The 24,414-nt window shown below is 40.4% G+C and overlaps 1 protein-coding gene across 1 annotated transcript in view; it reads right to left on the reverse strand.

Annotated features, from left to right (window-relative positions):
• si:ch211-130m23.3 (uncharacterized protein LOC558547 homolog) overlaps window positions 1-24,414 on the reverse strand; it is a 48,838-nt gene that overhangs the window by 7,294 nt on the left and 17,130 nt on the right. Inside the window, exons 2-5 of the mRNA XM_034542219.1 lie at window positions 21,354-21,426; window positions 17,423-17,484; window positions 17,028-17,112; window positions 1,608-1,697 (exon numbers count right to left, since the gene is read on the reverse strand). Of these exons, the coding sequence (XP_034398110.1) occupies window positions 1,608-1,697; window positions 17,028-17,112; window positions 17,423-17,484; window positions 21,354-21,426 (310 nt within the window). The remainder of the gene's footprint in view (window positions 1-1,607; window positions 1,698-17,027; window positions 17,113-17,422; window positions 17,485-21,353; window positions 21,427-24,414) is intronic.

The raw sequence follows: 24,414 nt of genomic DNA on the forward strand, positions 1-24,414 counted from the left end.
GCAGTATTACAGAAGAAATACAATAACTTGCCACTAGAGAGCAATGGTTCACCTGTTTTGATCACGGTCTAACAGAAAAACAGAGCTACACTATTTTAAGTCTTTTGAAGCACTATAATATCTAATTTTCATACATACGTTACCATATAAATGCAATTAATTGAACTCAGAAGGTTAGTAAATTAATAAACTGAATGAATGGATACTGTAAGATTCGTGTTCAAAGGTCCCGTGGCCGCAGGAAATTCAGGATTCGAGTTAAAGTTTAACAATATTTAATGGCAAAGATAATACTCATGTAGCGTTCACGATCGTGGGGCCAGAAAGGAGGAACTCTCCACAGACGGAATGCAGCTCCCAAGGAGCCACAGACCGGGGCTGTCTCGAGTCTCCAGACCAGTAGAACCATGTCTCCCCAGAACAAATGCTCGGTCGTTAGTATGGTCATGCAAATGAATTCACACCTAAAGGTTAGTTCCATTGGTCAGTTCAAAGGATGCCGTCGTTCTGTTCGCTAAGCCAATTAGTAAAACTAGCGGGGTCAAAGCTCACTCTTCCGGTCAAGGACAGGAAGTTCCCCTTCACAATAAAACCCTATTATCCTGCCTTCCGAATAAAAGCAACACATTAGGTTTCAATCGGCATCCATTTTAACTATTGTCTAAACAATAAAACATTCATTCATTCTCATGCATCATACAGTTAATTATTACATTTGTCATTAAAACAGAATAATAAAACAGTGATCCTCTCTTATGTTTCATAATACATTCCTCCAGAATATTCCTCATAATATCCCAAATTAATTATATCTTTCTTTATGTATTAATTTAAAACATAAACTTCTCTTATCTACATGTGCAAATATATATAAAATCCACTACAACCTAACAATACATAAATGACGATGACAGCTAGATATATGGATACATCTTTGCGGGTATGTATGGAGATGCATTGTTTATGACCTGCATTTTGCCAATAGAAATCATTCACAAAATTCATCATCTACTGTATATACTGATTTTGTCCATATGCAAATAATGTTATGAAACCGAAATGAAGAACTGGCAATCAGGTAGTTGTTGCGATTCTTCAAGCAAAAGGTCTTGAAAAGACCTCGTCTTCAAAGAGCAATTGATCTTCAGGAGATGGAAAAAGATGTTTGGAGTATTTTGAAAGGGAGATGAGAAAAGCCCATGAAGGATATTGATCTGTGTGTCAGATGCGAACCCCTAAGTTTGACTGATAAAGATGGTAAATCAATGTACAACTGGCAGAGTCCTTCTGATGGAGAACAGAGATGATCTGGGGTGACGCTGCACATCACTTTTTATTTGCTAGACCTTTATTTCTGCTGTCGAACAGTGGTGCCCCCATATACAGATTAATGCAGATTATACACAAAGGTACTGTCTGTACATTAACACATACAGTTAAAAATCTGTAAATGAGTTCTTTGAAGATCAACTTCATAATTGAAATACTAAAAGAAAAATAATGTAATAGTATTATTCAATACTGTACCTAAAAGTATATAATTCTCTTTCCTCTCTCTCTCTCTCTCTCTCTGTGTGTGTGTGTGTGTGTGCGTAGGCATCCTATACCTGAAAGAATCCTGGAGGGACTGGCCCCACTGGCATGCCCTCTCCTGGGGGAAGGTTCCCAAGCACGGGGCTGGGAGCTGCTGCAGCACTCTGAAAGATGAAAACACACACAAAGCCTAAAACTCAGCACCTCTTTTTTTCAGCAGTGTTGGGAAGTAGTTACATTTAGTAGCGAAGTACAAATTCGCCATTTGATGCATTTAGAGGTATATTATATTCATTTTACTTCCATTTACTTGTTTTGTTTCATTGCAGATTAAGATTATATAATGCCTTCATAAAATATAATGCACATTTGAGGATAAAACTGCCCAACAGAGAATGAAGAAGTAACACATCTGCATCAACAGTATAATGCTACCTACACATCAATGAATGAGTGAAACATATCCCATAATGTACTATATAATAGACACTAACTGGGGAATTTTCGGCATTATGAGTACTGCACGTTTACTTTTGATACTTAAAGTGCATTTTCCTCTGCCCTCACTAAATTAAAGTTAACATTGATATTTTGAATGATGTAAAGGATCTGAATATATATTCTCAACTACTGTTGCTCAGTTAGTTGATGATACATTAAGATAATAAGTTGATAAGTTAATACAGCACCTGCCCTAAACATGCCACCAATGAAACAACACAAGTATCATAACATGAACAATAAATACAAACCAATCAAAGGGTCTTCCCCTATGTCCCACTTGCAATCTCTCGCTCAGTGGGACATTTCCTGTTTCTGCAGAGACCCTGCCATGCTGGCTCAGGTTTATTTTTATACTTGTGTTTTTTGTTGTGCTTGTCCCAGATGGGTGGTGCGGGCACATTTCAGCCTCCGTCTGCTTCCTGTGGCATTGTACTACTAACTAAGAGTTACCACCCGGCACTGGCCTCTTCCTCAATCTCATCAAGTCTATGGAACAGACAGCATGCTGTGTGGAAGACTGTACATCCATAGAATAATATGTGAACAGTGAGCATGCCGGGTGTCTATCTGTATTTGTTATTTTTATTTCATTTTCTGCCCACTCTCTGTCCTATTTCTCTGATCCTCTCTCTCTCTCTCTCTCTCTCTCTCTCTCTCTCTCTCTCTCTCTCTCTCTCTCTCCCTCTCTGAAGGCATCGGCTGGGTATAAAGAGCTCCGGTGAAATTCACCCACAGTCTCTGAAGTTTCCGCCAGCTGACTTTTTAGGTCAGACAGGAACAAGGTTTAATCAGAGCTGAGATAAAAGCGGACTGACGACACTCCTGTATCCTCCGCTGCTCCACTCCACAACCCTCGCTAGTCCCTCGTCCTCCTTCATATCTCCCAATTGTTAGTGTTCGGCAACAGGGAACAGGATGCCGTGCAGCTTTTTGATTCCATATTCTGCTGCGAACAGAGCTTGTGTGTGTCTCAGCAGATTAATGTTCAGATGGACACAGATGGATATTGTAGCTCTATGGTTCAGTGGTGGGAGACTGGGTTTTGTTTGTTTGTGTGTTTGTTTGTATGAGTGTACAACAACAACGTGCACAGAATCAATGGTGAGTTGTGGTTTTCTTTCCCCCTTTCTTTCCTTCCTTCTGGCACCCTGGATTACCCAGAATGCCTTTACTCCCTAGCAGCCTGGAGGTCTGCTGAGTTAGCCTTCATGCACAGAGAAAGAGAGGGAGGGAAAGAGGAGAAAAGAGGACAAAGCAGCGATTATGAGTGTGCGTGTGCGTGCATCTGTGCGTTCATGTGTGTGTGTCTGTGCGTGTGTGTGTGTGGCAGTGAATGTGTGAGTGCACTTTGTTTGTTTGTTTGTGTGGGAAAAGGAGAACTGGGGGAGGGCAAAGAAATCTACCTGAATTGCTGACAAAGCAGCATTTTCCAAATACAGCAACAAGAAGAAGAAAAAAACAAAAAAAACACGGCACTATATATCTGCCCCAAAACCAGCACCAACCATCTAGGGAAAGTAAAAACAACACCGACGACAACACTAACTCGTCTGGTACCAACAGTCTCTCTTATGGCAAATCAGATGGACTCAAATGGCATTGAGGTGTAAGAATGACACGTTATGCGGTAACAGAGAGTTGATTTGCCAGATTATTACAGTTACTTCTTAGAGTCTCAGGTCAGAGCTATGTGAGCTACTTAAATGTTCTCATGTAACTCATGGCAATAAATAGTATAAGCATATTCCCAAAATCGTTTAGGCTGCAGAGAAAAATGTGAATTTGAAATAGAAGTTGAGATGTTTATCTGCATATACTGTATGTTGGTTGATGCAGTTACAAGAAATTGCAGTGCAGATATGCCATACAAATGTTTGAGGTCATTCACAAACATTATTGCAGTTACATAGTTTGTACGGGGAGTAGACATCAAGGTTTGTTGCTCTAAAAAAATTATTCCAGGGATGCTGTATATATAATGTATGTCGATGTTTTACGATTATAAAAAAACCCGAACGCACTGAGGAAATAATCTATGAAGTCGGTTCAATTGGACTGATGAAAATAATATGAGTTACATTCAACGCGTTGTTGACAAACTGTCCATAAAGCTTAACACTCATAAAACGTATCTTTTCAGACTCTGAATAGTTTATCTCTATATCCAATAAAAATGCTTACGACTCGGTTTCAGTAATTACCTTTGTCTGCTGACTTCTGGATGGTGATGGATAATTGTTTAAGCAACATTTAAAGTGTATTCTATTGGTAACGACTTAGTGTGACAGTCGATAACAGATTAAACAAGCTGATGCGCTAAGACCTCTACTGTACCTCCCCCATTTCATCACAAAGGCGCTCATGGCTGTTGATACATGTGTGAGATTGCAGGGCTTCCCCTGATGTATTGTGACACCAGAGTGGAGTTAGCTACAGCAGCTTAGTGACCAGCAAGTTCATGTTTACTGTCAGCTGTCATTATTACACGACTGGCAATTACTCTGAATTAGACTCAATGCATTCCTGTCAGCCAGTTCTGTAGAAATACTGATTCACAGCCAAACTCAACATATTCAAGCACTTAACCTTCGTACACGTCTAATGAACACGCCGTTGCACACTGTTAATGAGTCCATCACTTACACTTCTCACATCAGTGTTTACGCTTTTCTGACAAGGCCGGCCGAGTGAGAGGGACAATGAGATATTGAGCTGGTGGCTTTACACATTAACGCATCGTATTATAGTATACATTGTCGTGTAAGTGGAACTGTCCACAATGTTTGGTGCAGTGAGCTTACACACAGTCCCGCTGATAATATTGGTTGCACTTGACCTAATGGAGTTGATTGCTGATTCAATTTTAGAACAAATTATCTCACAGATTAACACATTTGTAACTGGTCAAATAACTTGTTGTTGTTGTGGTACTGTATTACCTTTGATGAACATATATTATTTAAAAACATGTTAATGACCATCCCATCTAAACCACTCAAACATCTTTATGTGTGTCTTTGTACCAGCTCAACTCTCTTCTTCTGGTCTGTTTCAGTGACTGGCTTCCTCTCCTTGTTTACAGAGATCACAGAAAGACTTCAGAATCTGAAAACAACCATTCATTAAATTGTTCAATGACTTGCTCTTTACGGCGTATTGTGTACTATGATCCCAACATTCACGGGCACAGGTGTTGTGAGCAAAAGTTGTTTGATAGGAAACCTGAGGCTGTGGAACAACCCCCCCCATGCCCTCAGATGAACACCTGCAGCTCCTCCAAACTCATTTGTTTCATAAATTATTTAAACCACCCCCCTCCAGGAGAATGCCACAGTATACCAGCCATACACAACGAGACATTCAGTACAGTGAACAACTGCAACATCACTGGATGTGCACTGCTCTCAGAAGACGAAAAGTTGGAAAAAAAGGACATTAAAATAAAAATATAGTGTGATGTCCAGGTTAAAAAGCTTTTCCTCAGGTGGCAAAGAATCAGCAAGATAAATGATAGAACCAATACAATACCTTAAAAATGACTCATTGGTTTGTGTTTTAGCCATCGTCATCTTGGCTTTTTACAACCAGATGTGACATGAGAGGGTGGAGCTAAATTACAACAAATACTGAAACAATCAGACTTCTTTTTTCAACTAGTGGCCAGTAATGCCCCCTGATGGCCAGTAATGCACGTTTAAGGCACTTCCACATTGGCTTCCCATTTCAGACCCCGAGGTTGCTGCTCGAGATACACCAACAAAAAACATACAAAGAAAGAAGAAATGTGCGATAAATGTTTTATGTCAATATCAAAATAACTTTGCATGAGGTTTAGGTTGAGTTGCACAAGCATAGATTCAGATGTGTGAGGCCATAACATTGCTACTCACATTGTGTGCAATGTGTACAATTTCTTCATCCGAAATGACGCAATTTACCAATATAACCTTTTAGCTTATCAAGCATCCTTTGCATGATAGGACTTTGGAATAAGTGCTGAAATGAGAGTTGACTCATTGTGAACAAAACAAACAGAAGACTGTAGATATAAATCATTTCATGTAAAGTCATCAAAATGGTGCTTTCCTGAAGGAAATACAAAAACTGCAGACATTGAAATGTAGTGCAACTACAATACACTTTGCAACCTAATCAGACTTTCTTAATCCCATCAGACTAAAGGGCTCAGCAATACGTAATGAGGTAACTTGTAAACGCTTTCATCCTTATATGTTTACTGATTGTGTTTCTCATTAATGTCTGCATGTAATGTGTGTGTGTGTGTGTGTGTGTGTGTGTGTGTGTGTGTGTGTGTGAAGGTGGGGAGTCATTTTCATTCAATACTTCAGAGACCAAGAGCCACTCAGATATGCGTGAGTGGAATCTCCAAAGGCAGTCTGTGTCTCTCTTCTCTCTCTTTCTCAGTCTATTTATCCCCCCAAACCCCCATCCCCTGTTTCCCCCACTAGGGGCACTGCAGTTTATTTTGAATCAATCCCACATGTCCTGCTGCAATAAATACTCACAACCAAACTCATATTTATACTTATTATTATTATTATTATAATGGTTTGTATAATAGTCCCCAAGATATGCACTCTTTGAGTAGGGCCCAGCTGTTTTGAGCAAATTACATAGCCTCTTTAAACACACACACACACGCACGCACACACGCACACACACACACACACACACACACACACACACACACACACACACACACACACACACACATACACACACTTATATATTCTGTAAAAACATTAATAAACTGACAACAATTCCATTTGTATTGTCTATAACTGACAATATTCTCTATTAATTGATTGTTTGTTCTATAAAATGTATAATATATATATATATATATATATATATATATATATATATATATATATATACACACAATAGTGGTGTGGAAGGGTTACCACTGAGTCTCAAGGCCACACGCAGTACAACAGGATCTACATATGACACACCACACAGGAAGGAACCCCGTCCCTCCTCCCTCTTCCCCTCTTTCACACTCCCTCCATCCTTTCAAATACCATTAGTCCACTTCCTGAACAAGGAGGGAATGGAAAGAAGAGATGTTAACAGTCTGCATGACACACACGCTCAGCCACGAGCAAATACACATTCACATACTCACATTAAAGTGTGAGAGTGATAATACAATAAGTAGATTGATTTCTGCATTAGTTTATATGCACATAAAATAACTTTGTAGTCTGTCAGTCATTGTCAAAAAGCATAGCTAGAGTATTTCTATAATTTAGGGATTATACCTAACTAAGAAAAAAAAAACATTAGGTACCGCAGAAATAAGAGAGACAGAAAAGAGAGCTAGACATTTTTTTTTGCAGCGTACAGTAGAGATGAGAACGCGTGTGCTCTGCTTTTAACCATATATTATTCACAGTCTCCTGTGGCGACCAGAGACAGATCAACACGCTCCACTGTCCAAACCTGGGCCAATTTCAAGGCAGATAGGCTTAAAATCGCCCTCTGGCATTCAAAGCTCCTTTTCTTAACCAAAACACACCATATGTTCCACCAGTACAACACAGCAGCAAGTTCAAAAAAAAGTTATCACCGCACACTTTATTCCAGATCTCCGCTGGTTAGAAACAATATCTGGCTGCGTGCAAGCTGCCAAGAAAAACAATACAATGAGAGTATGTCCATGTGTTTGTTGGTAGCATGTTAACATGGGACAAACCCAGGTTGCTTTGACTGATATGCCAATTTCATACAGCCTGGGTCTTTGATTTTGATATAGCTTCTTATTCTTTAGAGCTCATTTGTTTAGTGTCGATATTTTGAGCCAATCCTGCATACATTTCACCAGAGTGTTAATTGTGTATATATCTTTGGCTGAAACTGTCTCCAACTAATGCATTTTTTACCACTGTTAGAGTAAGGTTTGCTAAAAAAACTATGCCCAGCTGTTTTGGGAGCTTTAAAAAAAAGATTTAGTAGGAACCAGAGGCTTGGGGCTGAGTGTCACAGTCAGGCTTGGAAAGTCTGACGAGAGAATTCACAAAGAATACAATTTGCAGCTGAGTGCAATTTGCCCTTTTTTGAGTCTGATTGCAATTATCCATGTGGCAAAGTATAAATGTTGCCTCTGCGCCAAGAAGAAAGCAGGCGGAACAATGGCAGGGAGAAAAAAAGAAGAAGAAGATATTTTCAGACCATAAGCTCCAGGTCCTGACCAACTAGGTGCAGAGGTATTAATCAAAACTTCGCCAACATGTACTTAAGTTACCACCATCTCTTTGAAGACGCTATAACTGAACCAATAGTATGGCCAAAACAATGAAAATAAAAGCAACGTTGCAATAGACCTGGGGTTTCCTTTAACAAGAAGAAGAATGTTCACCCTCATATTCCCCTGCACAGCATTTCCACTCCCAGCAGGCACTCTCTAGTAAAACATTACAGGTGATTACCAAAATGGCAGCACAACACTAATCTACTTGTTCTGACTGGGTGATTACAGGTAGGGTGGTATCAGCTGCACAGTGGGTGACAGTAGATTGGAAAGGGGGGGGCGCTGGCCGTGTTTCGTTTATCACTGATGTCACTATTGACCCTTGTAAACCTCTCTGAGGCTGCGAGGAGCGTTATAATATGTGAGGTGGAGACGTGGGCAGATACACATCCAGAGCTGAACATGATAGTCACGAGGGAGCCCCACTTCTCCCCCCACTATCTCACTTGGTTCAACAACATGGGGGAGATAACAGAGATGGACTGAGTCCATCGGAGAGCATAGAGAGACACAGAGGAAGATTTAAAAGCCCAGATTTGAGATGAAGTGGAGACTGTGTCATGGTCTTTTCTATCTGGCAGATCGATGCAAAGACAGAACAGTGATTCACCTGAAAGCCACAGAGAGTGTAGTGCTCAACACCGAATCGATCCAGTTCTTTTAAAATGTATCAGAGCAATTGCGTAGATTAGAATTAGAAAATTGGCAGGCTTGTTGAGACAAAGACTCATCAGTCCAATCTACAGGAAGACCTAATGAGAAGTCACTTTCTGTGTCTTAACTTGCGGTCCTTGTAGCGCCGGAGAGGAGACAGCACGAGATAACAATATGGGTGAACAGCAACAAAAAAAAAGAGAAGAATAAAAAAAGGGGGTTAGTTGGGGTCAGAAAGATAATGTGCTGGTCTGATGGTGTCAGCATTCTTGCTTTGCCCTCCTGCTCTCCGTCTGTAGTCCTGCTGCAATTTCTAGAGCTCTTTCTCTGGATCCCTCATTATAACTCCGTTCACATAGTTGCTACTGTGTAAACAGTTATTCTAGAACTTCCCTCCTGGATGAGTCAGGGAAGATTTGATGTTAAACTATACAATGTGCAACATTTTTGTATCACTTTGACTTACATATTTCATCACAGTCTCTTAAAGATTTGAGAAAGTATCAACTTTAACAGAACTATTCTTGAAGCTTGCCAGGTGAAGCTGCAGGAGTGAAAGCTCAGATAGCACGGTATCACCTTTCCGTTGCAGACACACAGCATATGCTCCTGACTAAGCCCCTTTTTTTCATAAGCAATACTAATAACTGCAGTCTAACTATAAACTACTCTTCCGTGGCCCACAGCTCTGTTAGAGCGTCTTCTCTTGTCTCCCCCTGTCCCCAGTTAACCTATCCCCTCCTCTCTGCTCCATGCCCTCGTCTTTGCCCCTGCCTGCTGCAGAGCAGCAAGGCGTGCATATGTCAACATCGCATTAACACTCCGCCTCGTTCATGTCCAAACACGCATGTGACATGACTCAGCGCAACGTGCTGGTGGAACACACGCTCCTCTGAGACCAGAGGGCTGCGCGCAACAGGCCACTGGAGGAGGAAGGAAGATGATAAGAGAACAGAAGAAAAATGCAGAGGCACAGAGAACGGTACCAGAGATAGGCAGGAGGGGGAATAAGAAAAGAGAAAGCAACTGCTGGTGTAAAAGAGAGAGGATGCATCAGGGTAGAGAGGAAAAGGGACAAGCAGGGGAGTGAAAAATGGAAGAAACAGAGTAAGAGATTGTAATGTTTCTTAAAGAAACACAGAGAAGTATCACATAAGCACAGAGTAAGTCTTCAATGCTTTCCCTTTTTGAAATTCAAAGTGCTCGTGACAACCATTTCACTATCTGCTCAACCTATGGAAATGCCCGTTCTTTTTCTCCCTTCACTCCCTCTACTCTCGGCTCACTCTGCATTGCCATGGCAATGATGGTACAGTGAGTCACCTCCACGTCTCCCTCCTCCTCAACACTGCCAAGAACGAACATGGGAGCATGTGAGAGAGAGACATAAACAGAGAGGGGGGGGAGAGACAGATGAAGAGAAAGTGCTCTGTTTCCCTGGAAACAGACTGGGGGTCTCCCTAGCCCCTATTGGTTCTCAACTGGTTGCTTGTTACCCACAATGCATGAGGCCAACTCAGTCTCTGTTTCTAGGTCTCTGTCTCTTCATATACATGCACAGAAAACACACAGGTTCCCCATATGCAAGTTTGCATTTCAAGCCGCTGATTTGCTCATTGTCGGGTTTTCTTCATGCTAATAATCAGATAATGAAACATCAGTCCCCGACAGGATCTTACCTGTTGTTTTTTTGTGTAATTATTGCAGTCAGCAATGAATGAATTTGTAGCTGCTTTTTTTGAACCGATGGGATAGTTTGCAGCACTTTTTGTAATATTTCCTGATAAATTACAGTAAAGTAAAACATTCCAAGGCCACAGGAAATAGTTTAAGGAACTAACAATCATTTTATAATTTGTTTTAAAATTATCTTCAAAAGGTTTGATCCAGCTGGTGGTAATTGCAACAATATGCAACAAAAGGCTTGAAAAACAAGTCATAGATGCTTCGGTTCAGAAAAGATCATTATAACATAATCTTGTGTCCAAATTGGACACGCTGGCCTGTTGATGGCACAACAGAAAAGATCCTGAAGTGTCCAAAATGAAGACGATCTGTCTTCTAAGGAGCACAAATGTGTAATATTCTGGGATTTTCTGGGTACAAGACTTGTATTGCCATCCTTGCAGTGCTAAACATTAATGATTTAACATTACAGCATTTTCCTTTGCAACTTTCTAGGAAATACTGCATGTGTCTTACTGGGTTATGAAGGTTGTAGAACATCAGTACCTACAGAGAAGTGAATAAGGGGTAAAGACCCATTTTATGAGTAGAAACAAATCTTCAGTAGAGTTGAATACTAAAAACATGTCCTTGGGTGTGTGTCCAGTATGAGTGTCCTTCTGGTTATTGTACCAGCACACATTCATATTGTGCATGTGTTGCATTACAGGCAGGATATATTTTCAGTTTAGTTCGCTGCACCTTCCTGTCAGCACACCACTTATGCACTTGTTTTCCCAGAGTGCATCAGGATGTAGATGAATTACACAGTCATGTCTGGTACTATATTTACAAATGTGTGCTGTACAATCAAGACAAAATATGTGTGCTGCTGTTAAATTGAGCGGAGTGAATACATTTACATGCATGAATGTAAGATTTGGCAGCGTGAGACAGAGCATTTTTATCAAAGGGGGTTGCTGTTGGCGCTGCCTCTTGATCTCTTCTTCCCCTCTAACTATTGTGTGCGTGCAATCTCCCACAGTGATGCCACACAATGAGACCCGGCTCTCGTTGCTTTGAACACTCACCTGCACACTGCTGGCTTCAGTCAGCGGGGTGCAGTGACACTAGCTTTTATTGCAGTTTTACCCAAAGGTCTCTATTCAGGGTTCACGACAGAAATAAGACAGATAAATAAACACAAACCGCTCACACCTTACAGTATGGCAACTGTATGGCCTGAACATGTGAGGGGTCACAAGTCCAGCAGAAACAATTTATTATTCAGTCCATTAGTCAATCGACAGTAAATGTATCCACAATTATTGTGATAATCGATTATTCGGTTCAGTAGATAGCATACATGTCACACACTCAGCTAGTTTCTTGTATGTTCTGGTAAATTGTATATTTGTGAAGTTTAGACTGTTGGTCAAACGAATTAAGATATTTGAAGGCATCAGTTTGTGAAAGTCATTTTTCTACTCAGGCTGAGAGAGCTTAATAACTTAAGAAAACTTAAGAAAACATGTTTTGCTTTTCATTTTTTTAATCAAATGATTAATAATAAAACAAAAATCTAGAGATTAATAGATAAGGAAAACTAATTTGAGTTAAAGTTAATAAGTGGTCACTGTGCTAAAGATTTGCATTGGATTAAAATACAATGAAATAATTTGACAAAGTGCATGTTTTTGCATAATCTTTCAACATATTTCTCAAAATGTTGTGAGATTTTTATGGCTAGAAACATTCACCAGCGTGTCTGTCTGTGTCTCTCTCTCTGCTTACTACTTTCTACATTTTTAAATTGAATATCCTTCTTCGTCTGTCACCTTGTGAGGCTGCATGCCCTGCTGATCCTGCACATGTGGCCTGGTTCCCTAATATGTGTCTACTTGTCTTCTCGTTGACTGAATATCACCGATACTCTTGTTTTGGGTTTTTTTCCTCCGTGAGAATCTATCACTCATTTACATTTATGGGACAACCCACAAGCTAAAAGTCCAAACAGTGTGATAAGGGTAATGGAATTACAAAACAAAAGACTGACAACCTACACATTTAAGTTCACAGCATATTTCCATTCACAATCCTTTTTATTTTTCATCCGGGAGGACTCATTTTTCAACCGACTTGCATCAGTTAATAAGCACATTCTTATCTGGAGGCTGCACAGCACAGCCAGTACGTGTCGGACACTGATAACCTCCTGAAATAAGGAGTGAGATATTTTTTTCTCACTCCTTATCCTTATTTTTTTCATCAGTTCTTCAAAACTCCCCACATTTTTCTAACTCATCAGCCCTTCTACTACCAGTCTGCTTCTCTATAGACTTTCTCTTCCAATATTTGCAAGAATAATCCACTGAGGCAAATTCAATAGTGTAACTGTATAATTATTCTGAATACTCCACAGTGCCACAGACAATCACAAACCAATACACCTAAGACAATGTATATGGTGGTGGTTGTATTTCAATTAAATGGACAATTTTTCAGTACAGCAAACATTTTAAAGGGTCTAAATATTGTAATGTTGTAGAAATGCCGCTTATCTGCTTATTAGTGTTTCCACAAGTTTGAAAAGCAATTTAAAAGCCGCTTTAATTTGCCCACATTATGTTAAAGTTCACAGACATTAGATGGGACAAAAGTCGGGTGTCAGTCGTGAAAGCATTCAGTTCAAAACACAAGATTACTATCATATTTCTCTCCATTTACTAAGACACTTGCTTCTAATAACCAGCAGGGGGCGACTCCTCTGGTTGCGAAAAGAAGTCTGATTGTATAGAAGTCTATGAAACCCTGCTTCTTACTTATTATCTTAACACAGTGAACAGTTTATGGTCTCAGTCACAAGTCTTCAATTTAGCATGATGTTCATTTCATGAATAATTGTTCTATTTAGAGTAAAATAGACTATAAAGCACGGTAAGCTTTAGGGCGTGGCTACCTTGTGATTGACAGGTTGCTATCACTGCTTGTCCGGTCTGGAAGTTGTCTGTGTTATATTGTGAAAACCAATAACTATTTCACAGTGTGTTTTTATTTTAGGAAAGTTTATTGTAACTTTTTTGGTTGCCTAAAAATGTCTTATTCAGCGTTCGGCTGTAGCCTCCAACTCGTCACTTTTGGGGCGACGACCAAAATGCCAAACTCCAAGATTTCCAAACATTAGTCCACAAACCCAATCAACGTACACTTCTTGTATAAAATCTATGATACATGTTAGTGTACATGCCATACAATAGGTTACAGCCACGTGACGTTCAAACCTTCAACAATAAAGCAAGAAATGACTCTCGTGGATTGATGTCTTATTCTTGAGAGACAGCAACTGACTTTTGTCCCTAACAAGGCAATTTCCGGGCCAAGCATACAAATGTAAAAATAACTTGTTTTTATGACTTCATGGCCCCTTGCAAATGGAAACTGCTCATTTAGTGTCAAGAACACAATTTACAAAGCACTTAACAGAACTCTAAACAGCCTTTCTGATGCCTGAAAAGCCTCGTCTGAGGATGGAAATCAATAACATTTCATCTCTCTTCACTTTGTTCATCAGGCTTTTCTTTCTTTCCCTTTTAACAGTAGATCACTGGATTAATGTCCTAAAAGACAATTATCACACACTCAAATATGGTGGTATGATAAGTGATATAGAAAAATTGTCCAGTACACAACCACGTGCAAAACGTCATGCATATGTAAACAGACAGAACAGATAATGTTTCTTTAAATCAGATTTAACCGAAGCCAACAATATCTAAAGTAGGTAGTTCAAACTGGGATAATTGTGCAAATCAAGTAAAAAGCCTTGTCACAATCCCATCAATTATCAAAGGAAATGGACCCAGAGATGATGTGAACGAGCTCCTACATCACCCCAGCATTAATTAGGACTTCACTCAGTAATTAGCTATCTGAAAATAATTACCATCATAATGTCTGATTAAAATTTATGTCAGTCTCAAAGTCAGGAGACTGAAAGAGAGAAACAGCATCAAATTAAGGTGTGCTACCTTTTCCACCGACGGCCACCGCGGTTGTCTGCTCTTTTTTTTTAATTGAGCGACAGAAATGTGGGTAGTACCTCTGATTGGATCTAAGAAGCAGCGCAGCATTTTTGATTGAAAGTGACCTTGGTCTAATTACAATTGGTCTAATTATAATTCTCTGATTACATCCCTGCAGGAAAAGTAAGAATAAGATGTTGCTGGTGGCCTCAGCTATTAACGTTCCTGAATGTAACTGATTCTCATCAGATAAGATCAACGACATACTGATTTTTTAATTTTTTTTACATTTTGAACATAATTAGATTAGAATTACTGTGCCTGTCTGTTGTCCCTGTTTTTGACTGATTCTCTCTCCCTATCCATTTCATGTTTCCCTGTTTTTCTCCTCCTCTCCTCTCCTCTCCTCTCCTCTCCTCTCTGGCTGTCTCCGAGGGCTGAGGTCGTGCTGCCCTCCAGCTCCCTTCCTCGCAGCCAGGATGACATCATCCCATAGCTGCCCCGTCCTTGGCGTGCCTATTCATCATCCTGATCATCATCGCCGGCATCAGCAGCATCACCTGCGTGTGAGATCACATTTACCCAAGCACATACACCTATTGCGAGAAGATAAAAGAGAAGAGAGACCCCACCAGCTCTGCAGGATTGCAAGCCGAAAGAAAAGACCTAGACAACCACAGAGAGGGAGAGGAGAGGAGAGGAGAGGAAAGGAGAGGAGGGAGGATCCTGCTGGGGTAGGCAGAAACCCCTGACCTGTGCACTTCCAACAATACATCTCAATAAACTACAGTACAGACAAATCTGATGAGTCAGACTTCAGCCTACAGAGGAAAAAACAACAACATAAAAAGAAGGAGCAAGAAGACCCCTCCACACCTCCCACCCCCCTTCCTCTCTCTCTTTCAGTCCCCAGCAAATCTAAAACGTCAAGAGCTCTGGCACTGTATTCCAGTTACTGGATTCTGCATGACTGAATAAACCAGTGCCTTGATGTGCGGGAATTACAGCAGTTAAGTGGAGCCACACCGAGAAAACACAGCAATAAACAATGTTTCCACCACACGGGCCACTGTCTGTCTGCCCAGTCTGCTTGTCAGCGTAATGTGCTCACAATACTTCAGCCGGATATGTGTGTTTGTGCGTGTGCAGCAAAGAGCCGCAGTGCTTGCTCTGGAAGATTACAGCAGGTACTACACACCTTAAGCAGCATGTTCTCTGCAATCATTTATCACTTTCAACGTCACAACAAGCATGTCATTAAACACCACTTCAGATGAAAGATTCCCAACTAAATGAAAACAATTTAGGAGGTTGTGAAGACAAGTTGTAGCAATATGACATCCAAACAGGGTTTGGTATGTTGCTCTGAGATTAGATGTGAGAAACTGATCTCTTAGCCGATAACTGCCCCAAAATGTGCACATGCGCCTTTGACATCAGCTATATATTCTCAGCCTCAGTTTTTTTGTGTGCTTGTCGACATATTATCGTATTCAATTTAAAAAAGCAGCAGCAACCAACTCGTTGACATTGCCATCATCCATGTCATTTTGTGCATGATCTCCAGTATTAAGCAATAATATTTTAAAGTGTGTTGGACAAAAAAAAAAAAAACACTAGGAAGTAGGAAGAGACACTGGAGAGAGGTGTTACGCAGATTATCACGCATTTGAACACACCTCTTCATCAATTTTAACAATATTATCAAATATATAAAAAAGACATTATGAAATAAACAGTGTATGACTATATACAAACACAATATATAACTACGGAATTGTGAAATAATCTTCCCATTATTTTATCCTGCTTCTATTCTCAATGGCTGCAGGTAATCTTCATTTTATCTCAGCAGCAGGTTCTTTATCAGAATCTACATTTCCAAAATCCTTTTTCTTTTCACAATGCAATTTTGCCCCCAAAAACTCTTTCCTCATACTGCTTCTTATTATCAAAGTCTTTGTCAGTCAATCAATAATAAACAGACAGATAGTTATGTAACTTCCCTCATTTAGACCAAAGCAACAGCCAAACTAAAATATATCAAGCAAAAACATCACAATGATGGGTTGAGTCTTAAAAATATGTATTTGGATTATTTATAATGCGTCCTATAAAAGTACTATTTTATTTTTTATTTAAACCTTTATTTAACCAGGTGAATGCCATTGAGATTACAAATCTCTTTTTTGAGGGTGACCTGGCCAAGACAGGCAGCAACATAAGAAACACATAGTTACAAACAAAAAACACAGAACAAGAAAGTTAATATTTTCCAATATTTGATACTTCAAAATAAAACGCATCTCTCATCATAGATTCCTGCGTTAACTCAGAAGGCCATTGAGCCAGGAAGGAGCAAGGAAAAGACTCACATAGTCATGGAAGGCCTTGGCCTCACTGGAGTGTTCACATGAGTCTCTTCTCTCAGGAGCCGCACAGTACAGGTCCCAGAAGACACTGCAACACACACAGAGAAGCATGATGCCAAAACAGAAACATTAAAGCCTGACAGACAAAGAATTATAGTCCATTTTAGAGGCAGGTAATCCAGCATCGAGGAAATAAGTGCAGCTCTATTATCATCATTGGAATAGACAACTTTAGGCGAGTGTCCCCAAAAGAAGAGCTTTTGGGGACAATTAATGAGATGAAGATGAATTAAAATGGGAGGAGAATGATCATTTTTTTAAATGAATAACGTGATAGAATGAAGAAAAACAGCATGAAGAGGAATGTAACTTGAATCATTAGACATAAAAACACTCACCACCACCATGAGTGGAGAAACCCCGGAGGTTCTCCTAATGTAATGTTCTTCTCCCATCGGATCTAGACAGACAGAGAGAGAGAGAGAGGGGAGAGAATGAGATGCTTTAGAAACATATTAAGTACAAAAACATGCCCAACATCTGAATTACTTGCTTTACAAGGTTATAGAGGGTGCAACATGGGAATTCTTATAACATGTGCCATTATGTAATTATATTATGATTTTCATGCCATGGAATCATAAGTGGATAAGTGAGTCTATCTGTGCCTGAAAGCCTTAAAGTATGTGTATGTGTGTGTGTGTGTGTGTGTGTGTGTGTGTGTGTGTCAGGGGATGTGCAGACTCTGAGGTCAGAAACATGTACCAGCCTGAGGAGCTCAATCAAACCTTTGTATAACCCACATACCCTCCGTCTTTCTGTCGTTCCTTATTACTGATTATTTTTATGTATTCCTTCTTTCCTTTTTCTTCCTCCATTCCCTTATTTCCTTCTTACGCTTTCTGTGTGTCCAAGTCATAGTGTTTCTAGTTGTACCGAATGGCCACACTCCTTAGTGGGGCAAAAGGTGTCTGGGCATAAGGCGCATAGGTGAGGACAATGTTTCCACATTCATGGTGTTGCACTAGTTTTTATACATGTGACGAGCTAATTGCCTGGAGAATACAAAATGATAATTTGAGTGAGAAGTACAATTACTGCCTCCTTTCCCTCCTGATTTACCCAAGCGTTGCTTCCATTCATATATTATTTTGTGGGGTAACAGGTTACATAAAACAAGGCCCTCCACTGTGTAACATCGAGTGGATCCTGGATGTTGTCAGTCAGTGGTGCCAGATTTGGATGTTTCTGCCCATTTGGGCTACTTTTAATTACGTAGGGCGGGGTAATATAGCATTTGGCTGGGAGATCAAATCTGGGATGCTTTTGTCAACATTTGGCAAGGTTTTTTGAAAATATTGTGGAAACATTAATTAAACAAGTTATGTTATGGTCAGAAACAGTAAAGCCAGTAAACTTCTTAGTGTCCACTCAATTGGCTCATTTAATTTAATCACATTCATTTTTCTGTTCATTTAATTTAAGAAATATTTGATTGACATGAGTTGTATTCAGTGGTTATAAGGGATAAGTGAGGACCTACTAACTTGGTTAACGTTGGTTGTCTAACTGCACTCTTTATCGTTGGTTATTTGATGCAGACATGAAGTTTGTATGTTTATGATGGGTTTTTCCACTGCGTATGTAATGGATTTATAGTTTTACAAGATTTTCTGACAAGGTTATGAATCTGGCTGTTTTTATTGCATTGGGCGGGATTTTAATTGTGATTGTCTGGTAACACTGATCTGAGTTTAGGGTAACAATAGAAGCTCTGTGTGAAAGGAAGTGAAAGGAAAATACAAACAATAAAGCATTCATCTAACCACTGTCTTGTTTGAGTACTGTATGTAAGCTAATCATCTACACAAGGATATGAGACCAACTCGAGAAGCTAACATTAGGTTAATAGCTAACTAGCTATCGCTAATAGAATCTGCGAGCGATAATTGACATATCAGTCGGCAACATTTGATGACTGCTGGCTCGAAATGAAAAGCTACTTTTACCTTTCAGACAGACAAAGTCACTACAGTTAACTAATAATGTATATACCAAAATGAGGTAGTGTGGAAACTTACTGAAATCAAAGGTAACTAAGGGGATGGTGCTTGGCAAACGGTCCCAACACAGCAGTATGTAGTAGTAATAGGTTCCAATAAAAGGTGTGGAGGAGGAAACACTTGAATCATTTTGACACCTTAACACCTCGGTCAAGGTTAGTGACTAACATCAGCGCTGACATCACCCGCAGAGGGGATGATTTATGTTTGCAGACAATGTCAACTGATGTGCAGATACTAAGAGAACCACACACACACACACACACACACACACACACACACAGTCTGAACAGCAGCTGTGGGCAGCATTCAGGCATCTCCTATCAGACGATGGCATTATTGTTTAGTCTGCCTCTCTTCTCTATAAACAGATTTACATTACATTACTTTACTGACTTTTAAAGAGATCACAAGATCATCTTCAGAATTTCCTTCACTGAAATATTTTACATGTTGACTATTGTGCCACCTGCTCTACGAACAAATGCTAAAAAACAGGAACAACTGAAACCCTTTCAATCAGACTGTCCTGACCTCAGCTGCAGATCAGACAGTGACTTTTAGAAGGAATGCCTTGCTTTGAAGTTTTTTGGGGAGTGGGGGTCAGGAACAGCCTCTGTGTTTATCCCACATGCTTTCAGTCCAAGTTCTAGTTAAGACACTGGTTGACTTGAGACATTATAGGCAGAGGTTTCCATACACTCCATGACAAATAAGGATTTACTTCCCTCATAATTGCCTATGGTACAAAATACATCCTTCATTTCTTAGATCGAAGTGGCTGTATCTCAGCCCAAACACGGTTGCAGACAGTTCAGGTCAGGACACTTTTTAGCGTGTTACTTTCATTCCCCCTTTCATCTGGAAAGCGTAGAGGAAAATAGCGTTGACTGCGCCCGTATTTCCTGTCTTCTTGTGGTCTGCACTCCCGGGAGGTTCGCTCATTTACCTTCACTATGCTGCAGTGACATGCCTTTTAGCGTGATTACTGGCAGATGTAGGCTGTGTGTTGCGGGGGCTGCTCTTATTTCACTGAGAACTGATATTTATGAAAGCCATAGCTTTACAGTTGACCTTTTTACCCAGATAAATAAACCTCAAATATATTTTACTTGACCCTGTTTATTCTTGCTGTCCGTTTTGTTCCTTCTTATGTGTTCTTTTAAGGTTTAAGTGTATTCATCAGATTAGTTTGACGTGGGGTTGCATGTTTTCTTGTTGCCGGTTCTTTTGAGCTGTCTGATTTGGTATTTACGATTGGATATTCGTCTTCATCTTTCTGGGCTCTTGTTTCCTGATCCTGAGGATACATTGTAAACAGATGAGGGTGATAAAAAGTGGCAACAGGCCCATAAAACCATGTTTTACTCCACCCCACTACTGTAGCAAGAGCTACATTATGGGTGTAATATTTACGCTACGTGTTTTTGCGTGCTAGTGAATGCACACCCATGTGTACTGCATACAAGAGGATGTGTTTATACTTGTTGCACTCTTAGTTAATGCATTCCTACACTTGCGACACCGCCTATCGCTTTCATCTGCCACTTCTGCCGGAGAAAGAGCTAGCGATATGTCAGAGAGGAAAGGGTGTCGAGAGACAGAGCGTTGTGTGTGTGTGTGCACATGGACACAAACACACACCAAGTGAGAATTGGTGCCAGCTGATGATGTAACCTTTTCCATCCCCCTCTCTTTGTTCTCCTCTTCCTCTGGCCGCTGTACAACCAGCCTCCAGCCTCTGTCTCCTACATTGTAATTTACCGTCATTTACAGCGAAGCACAAGAATCAGCTGACCTCATTTTCACCCCATCACCTTTTTACCTCCGCAGAATTAAAGTGAGGACAAGCTCTCTGCTCAGGAAGAGTAGTGGAGCAATAGATCGAGTAGCGAGCTGAGAGATCACAAAGAGAAAGTGGAGGAATCAGAGAGGACGAGAATGAGACAGAAAGAGATTGACTGAGACAGAGCTGCTGAGCAGATCAGTGAATGATGTCAGTCGAAGACGTCAGCTCCAGGCTGAGCTTCGTAACTCTCCCTGTACTCCGGTTCCAGTCCCACTCAATGAAACACTAATGTTAAAAAGCCTTTCTGCTGCTGCTAACCTGTTGGCTCAGCACTGTAAGGGCAGACTAATTCAATTTGCCGCTACACTTACTGGACACATTGTATTAGGGTCAGACCACATCTCAGAGTGAACACATAAAGTACATGGGCTGTACTCTCTGACTGACATCAATACACAAGGCATCTTTGTGACTCACCTCTGAGAGGAAGGTCTGCGCTGACTTCTGTGCTCCGACATGCAGCAGGTACTCGTACACGTACAGAGCTAACCTGCACATAAAGAACACAGTGGGAGGAAATGGGTTTCAACAATATATGAGGTGAATAAAAAAGCAGGTAAAGAATAGGATAGAACTGATTATAAGGAGTGAGTGCAAACAAGTACAGTAAGAGTAAGAAAGTTAAGGCTGAGAAAAACAAAGCATTTGAAAATCCGCCAAGGATTAACCTTACGTATCCCTAATTTTGAGCTTTTATAAGTTTCAAGTTCTAACTTTGGGGCTCAGAAAACCACCGCTGTAAGACAATTAAACTTCCCACTCCATATTTAAGATGAATCCCTGTTTGAGAAGGAGTTTCTCCGAGGATGTTCTTAAAATAAAGATGAAGGAGCCTACGCATGGATACAAATTGCAAAGCAGCTCATCAACCATGTGCAGTGATGTGTGAGGGCGTCACAGTCCGTTACAAATCTCATGAGAAACAGAAAGACACACACCAGCTTAGGAGCACTAATCATCTCCCAAATGCCAAGCAATAGTCAGGACAACCTTTTAAGACATTTAAAATTCACCCAAATGTTATGCTAAATCTAAAACCCACCTGTTTGAAGAACGAACAGCGTGGTGATAAAAGTACGCTTGGTGGGAGCGCGCTGTAAAACACCTCACCCTCTGGCCTCAGGCTCTCCAGAGACTTCCTCCCATGGCTTTGATCACAGTAAGAATTAATTACAGGCTTGATTTGTTAATCAATTCGCCTTCTAGTGTGTCTGTGCTGGTACTAACAGAAACTTAGAGAAGAGGGGAAAGAGATGATCTACTGGGTCAATAAAACAAGATAAACAGTGATCCATAGGAGATCAATAGCAGATCACACTACAAACAGCACCCAGTAGATTTGGAGTCTGGTGTAACAACATAAAGTCACTTTGCATAAATAATATAATTTGGTCATAAAGGGCTTCAACTTCTGATTATTTTCATTAGTGATTAATCGGCCAATTAATCAATCAATTTATCATTCTTTTGAAATGTCAGAAACATTTCAAAAATGCTGACATATTGGTGACATAGTGAAATTGCTAGTTTTGTCAGGCCAAGAGTCTAAAACCCAACGATTCAAAGTTTATTATTATAGATCACAAGGACACGTATCAAATGATCCCATTGAAGAATCGGCAATTAACGCATGCTTGGCAACTAAGCACGAATAATGACTAATATAATTGATCACTGGACAAATCGTTTCACCGTGTGCACATAAAGATACAATATACAGAAAAATAAAGTTAAAGCATGCCACAGCATCAAGCTTTTGACCTGGAGCTTGGTGTGCCTGTGTGTGATGATGTGAACATGTGTATGATTGTGTATTATCATGCGTGAACGATGGTCACCGCAGGACAGCAGCTGTCCTATAGCCTCCGCTGAGAGCTGCTGCCAGGCTGCTGTAGCCGATCCACACTCCTCTTATATCGTGGTAAAAATAAACTCCCAGACAGCCCTGTCTGCCTGTCTGAAGATGATGGACTAGTGCACACCTTTCTGCTCTGCACAGGTACTCTGTCTCCTCCCCCCTCTCCTCTCCTTCCTCCTCCATCCCTCTCCTCCATTTTCATCTCTCTGCTTCACAGCTTTCTTCCTCATTCTCCCCTCTTCTTCCTCTCTCGCTGTGCCTTTTCTGTCTTGATGGCGCTACTTTCTTCTTGCACTCTTTTTGGAAAGAGGCCAAGTTTGTTTAATGATGGAAGGATGAAGGCAAGTAGCTCTTCCTCTCAATCCTTTCCAGCCTCTTTCATACCTTCCTCTCTCTCCGTGCCCCCCTGGCCTGGAAGTAATGTTTAACCAAAGAGATAGAGACAGAACGTTTCACAGGGACAAGGTTAACGGAACAGTGAGAAGCGCGTCAAAACTCTTGACACCTCGACAACAGAACATGAATAAAAGATGGTCTTTTTTTCAAGGCACTCTACAACTCTGAACATTTCTAGGTACAAACTCACTCAGTTGCTCTGTTCTGCATCGTTTTCCTGTCAACCGGTCTAAATCTGTCACTCTTCCCGGTGAAACCCTATCAGCCACAACAGCATCACTACAGAACTATGTATTAATACTGAAATACCTCATCTAACTGCAGTGAATACATTCACAGTGATGACGACAAGCCTGACGGACTGCACAAATGAATTCCTTGTGTCAGTGGGAATAAAGAAATGAAAGCTCGTCCTCAGCATGCATTGGCCTGTATACCGTCAGCTGTCTATAACCACATAAACGCACAGCCTCGCACAGTAGCTGAAAGGTTTGACCTATGACGGATTTCACAGGAGCTGCAAGATGTGACCTTCGACCATTATTTAGTGAAAAAAGTGAGAAAACCCAGTAAAGGTGGACGCAAAAGGGCAGCCGGGGAGAGAAAGGTGATTCGATGAAAGAAAGATAAACATGTCAGGCTATCAAAGGCAAGTAAGATGAAAGGAAGCTAATTAATTGACTGCTCCTGACCTTAAGCACAATGGTTTAAATGCACTGACGCTTGCAATAATACATAAATCAGACTAAAACCACTCCTCCCCCCCATATCTCTTATTTATTTAATACACACCACAATAAGGCAGAGCTGAAACAGAACTGATAAGCAGACAGCGTAGCAGCGGATAAAGGCACTTTGTTAGCATCCGATATCAATTGAACTTTAACTCAAAACTACTAATGTCCTCAAAGAGGAATAGTAGGCTTTGAAAAAAACAAAATCCCTCACCTTACCATTTGTTCAGCTGAGCAAAAGAAAAAGCACCGCATTATGTGAAACTTCACTGAATGAGTCAAAATAGTAAGCGTAGATAAGGTTTGAGGATTAGAGCAAAGAGGACCCCTCAAGGTTAAGAATCCTTTAAGTTTGACAGCATTACAAAGACTTGCCATTAAATAAAATGTCATTTTAAATAATCTTTGCACTAGGATTTGAGGTAAAAGTGCTCAAACTCAGACAGCCAATGCATTTCTAAGGATTTTTGACTCCATATTAGTCTCTTTA

The sequence above is a fragment of the Cyclopterus lumpus genome, chromosome 9 (assembly GCF_009769545.1).
Source record: "Cyclopterus lumpus isolate fCycLum1 chromosome 9, fCycLum1.pri, whole genome shotgun sequence".
NCBI lineage: Eukaryota > Metazoa > Chordata > Actinopteri > Perciformes > Cyclopteridae > Cyclopterus > Cyclopterus lumpus.